The sequence below is a fragment of the Scophthalmus maximus genome, chromosome 22 (genome assembly GCF_022379125.1).
Source record: "Scophthalmus maximus strain ysfricsl-2021 chromosome 22, ASM2237912v1, whole genome shotgun sequence".
In the NCBI taxonomy this organism is placed as follows: domain Eukaryota; kingdom Metazoa; phylum Chordata; class Actinopteri; order Pleuronectiformes; family Scophthalmidae; genus Scophthalmus; species Scophthalmus maximus.
In genome coordinates, this window is record NC_061536.1 from 12740055 (window position 1) to 12752500 (window position 12446).

At 46.1% G+C, this 12446-nt stretch overlaps 1 protein-coding gene and 1 long non-coding RNA gene across 14 annotated transcripts in view; one reads left to right on the forward strand and one right to left on the reverse strand.

The window, feature by feature from the left end:
* Positions 1 to 12446, forward strand: part of macf1a (microtubule actin crosslinking factor 1a) — a 187360-nt gene continuing 174914 nt past the window's right edge. For 10 of the 13 annotated variants that reach the window (XM_047330031.1, XM_047330032.1, XM_047330040.1 and 7 more), the window contains exons 1-2: positions 2 to 248; positions 5431 to 5666. In XM_047330031.1, the coding sequence (XP_047185987.1) occupies positions 5444 to 5666 (223 nt within the window). In that variant the 5' untranslated portion in view covers positions 2 to 248; positions 5431 to 5443. Of the gene's footprint in view, positions 249 to 5430; positions 5667 to 12446 lie in introns of all 13 variants that reach the window. The other 3 variants (XM_047330047.1, XM_047330048.1, XM_047330042.1) reach the window with 2 other exon arrangements.
* LOC124849773 lies at positions 2270 to 3684 on the reverse strand. The gene is made up of 2 exons (XR_007030317.1): positions 3356 to 3684; positions 2270 to 3150 (listed from the first exon to the last, which is right to left on the reverse strand). It is a non-coding gene; the product is annotated as an uncharacterized LOC124849773 (long non-coding RNA).

Consider the following 12446-nt stretch of genomic DNA (forward strand, 5'->3'; position numbering starts at 1 on the left):
TCAGGATCACGTTGCCTGCTGTTCTCCTCATCCCTCGGCTCGGGGTCGGGTCCTCACTGTACAGAACAACCCGATCGACGGAGGAGGAGGAGGAGGAGGAGAGGGAACCGTCGTCCCACCGGATCATCATCCACCCGCTCGTCCCGGGTCCCTCCAGCAGGAGGAGAGGGAGCGGCGGCGGCGGCGGCATCCCCCGGCCTCCCTCGCACCCTGCCCGGGCTCCAGGCACCGCGGCTGCCCGGTGGAAGGTAAGCGGCTGCGGAGCTCCGGTGTTCTTCTGATTGCAGATGACATCGATTGTTCTCTAATGGTGGAACATGAATAGACCGCTCGATTCTGGCTCCTGCGAGCGACCGAACCGACACGTTGATGAATCGAGTCTCGTCTCGGTGACAGGAACGTGTTGATCCACACGCACGAGCAGGAGAGTCACGATCTCGGTCTCTCGCTCCTTGATCCTCTGGGTTGTGATCTGTGCACGTCGGGGTGGTTCCCCTCCGAGCCTTCTCCCTCAACAGGCACCAGTGGATACATGTCTTTAGTTGGTGTTCTGTCCTGCACCCGAGCTGAGGGCCGGTGTGTGTGTGTGTGTGTGTGTGTGTGGACAAAGAGTAGAGCTTCCCTCTCAGTCTGCTCTGTGCTCTCCGTGTCTGATGATGATGATGATGATGATGGTCCATTCATGCAAACACATTCCGCCTCTGCACGTCCAAAGAAACAGACACACAGACAGACAGGCAGACAGGCAGACAGACAGAAAGACAGACAAAGGCATGCGTGCAAAACTGGTGACACACACAAACACACACCAGCTGCAGTTATAATATCTCTATTTTTACACGCACACACCTCATGAGAGGGCCGCCTTTTATTGATCTGCACAAGATCCCCCCTCAGCCAATTACATCCAGACCCCCTCCATCCCCACAGCCTCCACCTGCAGGTTTATGAATCCCATAGGCTCCATCACTGCAGGCTGTCTTTCTGTCTGTCTGTCTGTCTGTCTGCCTCCCTGTCTGTCTGTCTGTCTGCCTCCCTGCCTGTCTGTCTTTCTGTCTGTCTGTCTGTCTGTCTGCCTGTCTGCCTCCATGTCTGTCTGTCTGCCTCCCTGTCTGCCTGTCTGCCTGTCTGTCTGCCTCCCTGCCTCCCTGTCTTTCTGTCTGTCTGTCTGCCTCCCTGTCTGTCTGTCTGTCTGTCTGCCTCCCTGCCTGTCTGTCTTTCTGTCTGTCTGTCTGTCTGTCTGTCTGCCTGTCTGCCTCCATGTCTGTCTGTCTGCCTCCCTGTCTGCCTGTCTGCCTGTCTGTCTGTCTGTCTGTCTGTCTGTCTGTCTGTCTGTCTGTCTGCCTCCCTCTGTCTCAGTGTTATTATTCAAGGTGCAGCCTCAGAGAGACAGACAGATTCAGGGTCTCCCCTCCTGCAGCTCTGTACCAGATGGTCAGACACACGTCTCCCTGCTGCCTCATGTTTAGACCTTCAGCTTCTCTCTACACAGTCACATCTGAAATCCAATAGGACACAAACAACCTTATTCATAATTCACTTCCATTTCACACTGGGCACTATTATATGATTATGATTGAATTGTCTCCCATTTTTGTCTTCCTCTGACCGTCCGTAGACGACACACCCACTTTACTACTGTGTGGTGGAGAAGCTCCAGATGATGCCGGAGATGAAGGTTGAGCACTCTCAGTGTGTGTGTGTGTGTGTGTGTGTGTGTGAGACCTGGTTGTGATTTCATCATCATCATTTATCATAACGCAATTCACAATAATCATCATTTTGATCAGAAGACTCTCAGATGGTATCTCTGTTGGATGGATGGGTTTCTGCTCTGACGGTCAAGACAGTTTAGCTTCTATTTGTCCTGTCTGGCTCATGATCGTCTCCATTATTGATTAGTCCTGATCCATTGATTTGTTGCTAGTGAAAAGAGTTCAAGGTGACATTCTCCGGATCGCTCTCAATCCAGTAATCAATTCACAATGAAATATAAGAGGAACAGAAAGAGGAGATTTCTTATGTGTTATCTTTATGAGGTTCACAGTGATGTTCCGGATCTGTAAATATTGATCTGTGTGTGTGTGTGTGTGTGTGTGTGATGGCACATTACTCTCTCTCTCTCATCGTCTTTCTCTGTCCCGTCATGCTGAGTAAGTTACAGTAGCGTTGGCAAGCACGTCCAGTTTGCTTCTAGCATGCATACTGTATATCCACGCATTTCTATGAGTGTGTGTGTGTGTGAGCAGGGGGTCACTGAGTCCAGCCATTCATTCATTCATTCATTTATTCATCCAGTCAGTCAGTCAGTCAGTCAGTTACTCAGTGTTACTCATCATGCCGTGGATTTTCATCCCTCGTCCTCACGCTTCCTATATCTTCACTTTTAACAAGTGGTGTCAGACGTCGTCTGCTCCAGACACAGTGAGATATAATAAATGTGACTCGGGCAGGAAACACTGGAGATGTCGAAGGGGGAATAGAAAAACATTTAAATGATGTTGAATGTTGAATTTGAAGGTGAATACACTTATTAACCTGCAGACAGTGAGATGAGGAGGTTGATACGATGCTCATCATCAGGCTGAAGGCTAATTTTGTATTCACAGATGTACAATTGGAAGAACGGCTGTTACTCCAACGGCATTCATAATTCCATAATATGATATACGTATTAGACTCATAACTTTTACCTATTTAGAGCAGGAACAAGATGATAGACAGACACACAGATAGTTGGCTCTATGTTACACAGTTTGTTAGGCAGAACTGAGCATCAGTTTGTCCGTTGAGCATGACAGTGTCAGTGAAACTCCCATCAGCGTCTGTCTGGGAGCAGGAATGCTGCTCTGGAACGTCACGACGACCGTTCTCTTCATCCTCGTCTCCTCGTTGCTCGGGTTCCCTCTTCATCTCCGTCAGAGTCTCCTCTGCTCCCTGTTTTATGTCACGCCTGCACCCCCCCCCCCCTCTCCTTTTGTCACATGTGTTACACACACACACATTCATTCAAACTACACCCGGGCGGAGCTGTGGGAACAGACCGTGTCCATGTGAATGTGGGTGGTGAGTTATAAATCAGGCCAGTCAAGCATCCAGCGTCTCTGCACCGTCTGATTCAGCCGCTGCACGAAGCAGCAGCCAACATCTCTGCATGGAAATGTGTTTATATCAGTCAGTTAGTTTGTATATGAGTTTGAATACTAGTATAGCAGGGTTTCTGTCTTCTCACATGTGGAGGATTTTGCTACTTTTCTCTATTTCAAACTAAAAGATTGCTCTGGAACTGAAAGGATGAATTCAACATTCATTTGGACAGTCGGTATTTTCTGAGCAAAGATAAATACTAACTCACTTATTGCATCGTCGGGTTTTGGACGACGGCTGATGTATCAGTTCGTATAAAGCTGTGAGCAACGATTCTGTGCCTCAGACAGGAAATGATGTCACTCTCTCTCTCTCTCTGTCTCTCTGTCACGCTGCTGCTTCTCCAGCGTTTCTCGCTGGTACTTTCTTCTTTCTTCCGCGGAGCCGTAATGACAGTGAGGCTTTGAAGCTTCCCTCCTGGCTCTATTTATAAAACCGCTAGTTGCAGTGGCCCTGACTCACTGTCAGCAGGGAAACGGACTTGGAAACACACACACACACACAAACCACCAACAGCAGGACACAACCGTACACTTCGAGAAGCGCGGTGCATTCTGGGGAGGCTTTTTTACCTCTTCCTAACAGCGTTGCCGTGGAGACTGGGAGTCAGGAAGTGGGACTTTGCCAGCGGTCTAGCCAGGGGCCAGCAGCGGGAGGAGGATCTTTTTTTTGGCAGCGTCAGTACTGATGGAAATCCCAGCCGTTGTGTTGGACTCGCACGTCTTAGGAAGAAACGTTCCCACCGCTCAGGTCACTCCAGGGTTTTAGTCCTCGGCCGCAGCCGCTCCCGGTTCAGGGGAGTTAGTCAGTCGGTTTGTGGGTGAATTATTCTATCTCTTTTCTTATTATTTCTTTATTCTGAAAGAATCTAAATCTATCCATAGGAGAAGATTTTAACAGATGATATATCACCCGACACTTATTCAAATACTCGCTTTCACGATTTAAACTGCAGGAGTTCTCAACGATTCAGCCTCCATTTCCACGGCAGAGATAAAACGTCCTACAGTCCTTGAACACGTCATGGTCTTCTCACGTTGCAGATATTAGTCTCTGTCACAACCTTTGTGCTTCCTGACGAATCTAAGAGATGTTGTTTTTGCCTCGTAGCCCAGTGGGAAAGGCACACGTGTAAAGAAACTTATCGTGACTGAATGTCATGGTTCCGTGCACAAGGTCTCACTGTCCATTGTCATTGTTAATATTATAAGGAGCAGCCGCGCTTTTATGACCAAGTCATGTCAAACGCCTGTTTTAAGAAACAGACATTGAGCTGCATAGGAATATTAGTTTTTCTCACGCAGTTTTGAAAGTGGATAACACTTCTGCTCCCTACTGATAATAATTATTCATACGTGACTGCTGATTTTAGATTTCCCGCCGTAGACTTCGTGTGAGTTGTCGAATCTATCCAACACGAGAGCAAATAAAAGCCAATTCATTCTCTTCTCAGGGCAGACGAGTGCTGAGGGAGGACGTATTGATTTATCGACCCTGTGATGGACAGATCTGAGCATCAGGTCCCCAGAGTCCACACACAAACACACACACACACACACACACACACACGCACACACGCACACATGGATGAGCAGCAGAAAGAGCAAAGGGAAATGGGAAACAAAAGAAGTAAAAGAGAGAAAGGAGGGATGAAACGTGGGATAAAGAAAGAGGAGCCTCTCGTCTGACTGGCGCATCGACTCGTGTAAAAAACAGAAACACGAGACAGGCTTTGAAACCTCCTCAGCTCTCGCTCTCCTCCTTCTCTCAGCCCAGTTCAGTCACTGTTAAGAAATCCTCTCTTTTCCACTCCTTCACCGTAACACAGATCTGTCTGTCGGCTCCGTCGCCGTCGTCCATGCAACCAGTTCAGAGGAGGAGCAGCGATGTGCCATGGTCTCCTCAGCAGGCCTCAGTAATCTGTAACCATCAGCTCCGCGGTCACGTGCTCTCTCCGTCTGTGCAGCCTCCTGAACTCTCTGACTGTCGTCTACACACGGCGACCGACTTAACCCGGGTGTTTCTCTCCCGATCACGGAGTTTTTGCTGTTGTGCTGTTGCGTTGAAACTTTGCATCATTCATGACCCGCGCGCGTGATCCCACTGCGAGCCGCCGATGAATTATACAGCGTCTCCACTTTCTCTAAAGCTCCGTCTTCTTCTTCTCTTCTCTCCACGACCCTTCTTCTCCCTTCTTTTTGACCTTGTTTCCTTCCCCTCCTCCACTGCCCCCCCCCCCCCCCCTCCTCTCCTTCCTCTTCCTCGTCCCTCTCCTCTCTGCAGCGCCTAACCGGAGATGGAGTCGTCGGACGACGACACGCTGAGTGAGCGCTCCTGCGTCAGCGAGCCGTCCTTCCGCAGCGAGCGCTCGGGGGGCTCGCTGTCCCCGTGTCCGTCGGGACTCGGGGGTCCACCGGGAGACACTCTGCCGTGGAACCTGTCCAAGCACGAGCGGAGGAAGAGGAAGAGCCAGGACTCGGTGCTGGACCCGGCGGAGAGGGCGGTGGTTCGCGTTGCAGGTAAGAGCGAGTGCATGCTCCTGCGGCGGCTCGGCCGTCGCTGTCGTTGTGGGAAGTTTCCCGCGGTGAATGTGCGTGAAAAGTATGAATGTGAAGCAGGAAAACGACCGACGATCTTAAGGATGACATGCAGAGGTCAAAGGTCAAGGTCAGGAGCCACCCTCCCTGACTCCTCTGTCCGGCCGTAGTAAACACTGTCCTTCCCACTTCGCCTCCTGTCCCTCCTCTCTTACTCGCCGCAGCAGAGGACGGAGGAGGAGTGTAGGTTCCTCAGTCCTCTGGAGGAGAAGCCGGGGTTCCCCTGCTCGTGTAGTGACACACATACAGCAGCTTCCCCTCTCCCGGTGGAAGGAGGGGAGACCTGCAGCTCCATACGGGAGCTGCAGCAAATGGTATCACATCAGGAATCGAACCCCCCGACCCTCTGTACCACCGTGAGCGGTGTGGCCCACTGAACTGCACTACACTGCGTTTTCTTATTTTGTCTGCAAACCGTTTCTTAACTGAGAAAACGTGATACGTGACGTTCAATATAGATAATGTGAGTTAAGATTACACGTCCTGTTACGGAAGATTTGATCCATACTGCCACAAACTGCTCTTCCTGTCAGACGGCTGCAAGTTAGTAAGTTCAAATTTCAGCCTTTTATTCATGTGAGAAAAAGACCTATTATAATCGTGCAGTGCTGCTGTAATACCACTAATGTGTGTGTGTTTGAGATTCTCCGGAGCTTCTGTATCCGGTCACAAGAGAAGCCTGTGGTCTTTTATCCGAGATCTCGGGCTTCACAATCACCTGCTTTCACGGTCGAGCTTTCCGTCTGCAAATGTTTGTTGGTGAGATTCGGAGCTTCTGTGAGCCGAGGGAGCTGCGGTGTTTTGTCACTTGTGCCCGGAGCAGAATAGCGGCGAGGAACTGGTGCGATTGTTCGTGAGTCTTGTGCGTGTGTTGGTTCTTAGTGTTGGAGAAAAAAAGGGCGTTTATGTATTTTCTCTAGATATAAGTTCATCTCTCCAACAAGAAAACTGTTCCAGGCGGAGTGAAGACTGTGCGTGTGTGTGTGTGTGTGTGTGTGTGTGTGTGTGTGTGTGTGTGTGCATGTGTGTGTGTTTCTGCTAGACTGAGAAAATGTGACAGAGAAGATGAGAGACTAAAGGGAATTTGTGGACATGATTGTTCGAGTATGTGTGTAGTTCTGGGGCTGCGTGTGTGTGTTTGGCGGATGCACACACATTAACTCATGTACTGAGTTTGAAGGTGGGATAATAATAGATTAAATGAGAGTGGAAAAAAAAAGGTTCTGCATAATGTGACATATAAAAAAGTGAAAACTGAACACTTTCAGAGAAAAGTGTAAAAAACAAACAAACAACAACAACGTTTTACATTCCTGCAGAATGAGAGGTTTGACAAAATAGTGTCTGAATATCAATCAGTCGTTTTGAGTCCAGGTTTCCTCAGTGACTCCGTCTGTCGCGGCTCCTGCAGATGTGAGGAGCTGAATACAAATGATCTCATGTGACATGTATTTAATGACACACTGAGGCAAATGGCTGAACTCTGCCACTCCTGCTCCTCTTTTCTCTCCTTTTCACGTATTCTGGAAGGACGTGGCGTGTGGTGCACATTCACAGCCGTGCTGCCATTTGGACGCCTCAGAGTTCTTTTTGTGTGTGTGTGTGTGTGTGAGAATAAAAGTGTGTGTTTGGCAGGCACATGACAGACGGCACATCTGAAAAGGAAAAAGAAAGAAAGTTCACCTAAAAAATGATTACCTCCGATTATGAATCATCAAGAGAGACGGTTGGACCGGGAGGTTTCCTGGCAGCGACTCACACTTGTTACTGTGTGGAGATCTTTGAGTTGACGTTGGCGCTGTCACAAACCACCCAGGGCTTTTTTGAAATGCGGACGACACCTTGCTGCCGCTGCCAATATTCTGCTGTGTGAAATCTCTCCACCTGCAAACTTTTCCAAGAGCCGCTGGTGTGAAGAGCCAATGCTGCTGAGTCCGCGTCTATAGACTCATTACGGAACGTGGTTTTAAAATGAAACACGAGGAAAATGCATCAGGCTGCAGCAGCGACTCTGAATTATCACTTCTATCAATGAGTTGTTTGAGCCCGAGAGGATCAATGAAGGAATTAGCTCTGAAGTCCTTTTCGTCATGTCTAGTTTAACAAGTACAGTAACTAACTCCATGTGAATTGTGTTTGTATTCTGTGGCCTTTAGTTAGACACATTCAAGTGATTCATTTATTAATAAGCACCAAGTGGGGCGCACTATGAACTTCATCATAATGTTTTTTCAGATGTCCTGCAAGACATTGGCCCTAAGATAAGGTCAACACTCAGTTAAAGTTCCCTGTCAATTCCGTTGATATTGTAATTTAATGGTGGATTTTTGCAAACAAATGTGCAATTTATTAGTTTATTACAAACCATACAAACAGAAAACCTCAGGCTCTGGGTCAGTCGCCTGCTTTGCCAAGTTGGTAATCCAGCTCTACATTGTTAGTCCTCGGTGGATAAATTTTGGCCTTTGGAAAAGAAATTGAATGCAAGTTTTTGGATATAAACAGGGGTCAGTTTTACCGGCCCTCTCAAAATGACTCACTGCCATAACTTGAAAGTTTTGTTCATTTGGTCTCCAGACTGACATTCCACTTTTTAAAGACCTGATCCACTTTATTCAGACGTATTTAACAAACTCCAACATCATATTTAATGGCACTGGAATATAGGAACGTGTGTATGTAGATGATTTTTGTCTTGTCTGACTGACCGTCGCTCCACAAAGGCCCTCTGTACCCATGATGCGCACACAGTGATGTTTCTGGCGACATCCAGCGCTCGCTCGGCCGTGAAGGCCATTGTGGTGATATTACATTTTACATAATCTGGACGGTGTGTGTGTGTTTACGTTGACCTCGATTTTCATTCGAGCCGAGGCTGGAATGTGGGAAGTGAATACATTAAGCTGCTTGTGCACACACACGCAGGCCATGTAGTAAACGTTCATGTCGCCCCTGGAATGATCGCAACAAGAGAATACGTTCAGAGATGTTATTATTGATTAAGGGGTGAGTTCAAGAGGCCTAGGGAACAAATGTATTATTTTCTGTCTGCCAAAGGCATAAAAGAAATGCAGAAATAAATGTAAGACGGGGTCAAAGTTGACAGAAGCGAGATCAGGACGGAGGAGCTGAAGCAGCGAGGGGGAAACACAGGCGTCTCTGTGAAGAGATGAATTTTGAATTCACTCTGGACTGGAGAGGGTGAAGAGAGTCACCGCTGTCCGGCCCCGACTCTGTCATTCAGCCTCTCTGGACGCTGCCCCGTCTGAACCGCTGAGCATGAATGTCAATGGAACTGACCTCCAGCTGCTCCTCTTTCTGGGTCTGTGGCGGAGAGCTGCAGGATATTAATGTAAGAGTGAGCACCAGGATTTAGCCTCAGCTCTGGTGACAAATATGTGTGATTCATGATCAGTGGAAAAAAAAAGTTATGGTGTTCGCAAATGCATTTTGAAACAACAAAATTACATTACAAACAACTTTAATATATATCAGTATGAACCTAATGTATTGGGAGCTAAGCTTTCTAGCTTGAGAAATTCTTCAAGCATTTATTTTACAACCCATATACGATTTTATTGTTAAGTGACATCATCAAAGATGTTGAACATAAAAACACACTGAGGCGTCTGGAAATGTTGGTTTCATTCATTTTACAAAGATAGTGTAAAACGAGTGGCAAATAAGGTAAAGATAATGTAGAAGAAAGTGTGTGTGTGTGTGTGTGTGTGTGTGTGTGTGTGTGTGTGTGTGTGTGTGTGTGTGTGTGCGCGCGTGTGTGTGTGTGTGTGTGTGTGTGTGAGTGAGACTGCATCAGTGATTATCCATGCACGTGAACATCAGGACCCCAGACAGAGTGCCTGCATGTAACTGAGTCGTCCTCCGCCCCGCCTGCTGTTTGTATTTCCACATTTCTTTCTCTACTGGCAGCTGAAAGGAAGCCTCAGCTCAGGCCCCAGGCTATTCCCCCTGTTGCCATGGCGAAGTGGTCTCCTCTGTTTCCATGGTTATAAAAGGCGAGGAGAAGCAATGGCGGCAGGGGGGGGGGGGAGACTGACACTGGGTATAAAAGGAGGGGAAAAATAAATAGTGAAAGAGGGAGAGTGTCAGAATTTCAATTTGGAGGCAGGAGAAGAGAGGAGGGAAAGAGAGAGAGGGGAGTGAATGATCGAGTCGCTTTAAAAGCTAATGAAGAGAGGGAAGAATAGAGTTGGAGGAGAAGGGGAGGGGGTGAAGGGGAGATTTAGAAGCAGAAAAAGAAAGAGAAATGATTAAGAGACAGACAGAGGAGGGAGAAAGAGTGGAAAAGAAAAAGGGAAAACACCAAGAAAGAGAATCACTGTGAGACTGAGGGAAAGATAGACTCAGTATGTTGAGAAGACAGAGGTCAAATTAAAAACTGATATATTTATGTGTTTTTATGATTTTGTATATACAGAATATTTGAATGGAACAACCAACTTTCGAACGTTAAAGTAGATTTTAGATCTTCCTATATATAATCTATGATCTGGTTCAAACCATGAAAACCTCTTTATAGACACACGCTGACGTCATGTTGCTCTTCCATAAAGTGTCTGGGAACTCGCAAGAGACAAATAAAAAATAAAATAACGGTCAATAAAAATGAAGCACCGGAGGCCGACATGTCCTAAAAAGCTGAAATACCTGGATGATGTCGCTTGAGTTATTTCGTCACGTAACGCCTCAGAAAATATTATACAGCTGTTTAATAAACAGATTATACAGACTGACCATGATTATACTAAATATACCTCCATATTACTTATGACTAGCAAACTGACTTTGACATGAAAAATATTTGAAATTTCCCTTTAAGATGTTAAACTAAAGTTGTACAGTGACCTTGGAAACATTTTTCATCCTTGTATCATTATATCTGTATTTGTTTCCAACGGGATAAACGTTAAATTGCAAAAAGATTATTTATGTATATTTAAAACTTAATAGTAAATAGAATGTCCAAAAAACACGTGTTTTTAAGTGCATATACATTTTCACATGTGACGTTTCTTTATGAGATAATTAGATATAATCTGAATCACATTTATATTTCATTGTTTTAATTCATTTAATTCATTTTAATGAGGTAATTCGGAGTAAAGGTCCGAAATTAAATGATCTGCTGTTTTTCCTAATTAGATTCACGTGTTCAAAGTTTTAAAATGTACATATTCTCTCCCCGCTGAGGCGCTTCAACGAGCAGGCTCCTGTTCTGAGGTGGAGGGGGAACATTTCTAAACTTTTGAAAACTGTAATCTAGTTCACCGTTGTTTGTTAAAGTTGAGGCTGCAGGTCAAAGATCAGACCCTACAAAGAACTATCTTAAAGTTATGCCAGTGAACAACCCACTAATCCGAGTCACGCACATCTCACAATGATTTCATTCAGTCTCTCGCTCTCTCCGCCGAGCGGCTTTAGTCGGCCCTGATTCAAACAAAAATGCAGACGTGGATAAGATCGAATTGTGTCATTTGTACGTTTTCTAGAGTGGACAGTGCTTCGAGGAACGCTCGGCAGTGGATGTGAAATACTTGCGGGTTGATTTGTGGGGAGTTTCTTGTTTTAAAGCTGCTGTGGTGTAGTGGAGGGCAGCTCAGCTGCTGCTGGGGCGTTGGTCCTGCCGAGGACTGGATGTCCTTTTGGCTCCCAGAGCACATTCACTGTGCAGCTGGACCCTGCATGACGCCACAGACACACAACAACCACAACAACAACAACACACACACACACACACTTGTGTACACACCAACAGGAGAGCAAAGACGGCAGAAAAACATGGAGGCTGACAGACAGAGACGAGACAAACAGATGACTCAATGCTCCGTCTGCATTCATTTATTTTTTAACAGCCACATGCACATTTTACTACTTTTATTTATGAACGCGTTTGACAGTCACCGTAAACAGTTATCAGGAGGTGAATAAAAACGATATAAGTATATTTAACAGCATAAAGGGACGAAAGAAATTGCCAATTTGAGTCAGAGTTTACTTTAATTCCACTGTCCACCACTAGGCGGAGATATAAAGGTTTCCACACAGTGACCCCTGTGCTCTGTACGATGATGTCACCTGCTTTATTTGTCATTATACCGGTTAACTGATAAAAAAAAAAATATGTTAAAAACATCTGTGATATAATGTTGGATGAGTCAGAGATGTTTTCTCCAGCTGTGTCCTGTTCTGCTGGAATACGGGGAATGAAATGTTACTGGGACCTAGAGACCAGGGTCACACCGACCTCCATCTTGTTTGTTCAACTTGTGTGTGTGTGTCAGGAGGTTGCCGATGGCTACCAACCACGTCCGCTGGCCCGTTATATATGAAAATGTAGGACTTCCTGCTTGTATTGCCATTACACAATGAAAAGGCAGGATGATTTTGATGCTTAATTTGTGGTAATAATTATTATCTATTTGCTAAATGAATGGAAACATCTAATCACCTCCTAATTTATTTAACATATAGAAATTAAAACTTTAAATTTCCCATATCCCTATTGTTTTCCTGATATAGCAATCGAACTGAAATTTTTCTCCAGAAGAAGATAAACATAATGGAAATTTACTTCCCTCCAACTTTCTGTTTTGTGCTGCAGAGTCTGTTCTCTGCAGCGCAGTGGACGTTATCGGCATCGCTCTTTATGATGTGTTTTGAATTGTGACCAATAGGAAGGAT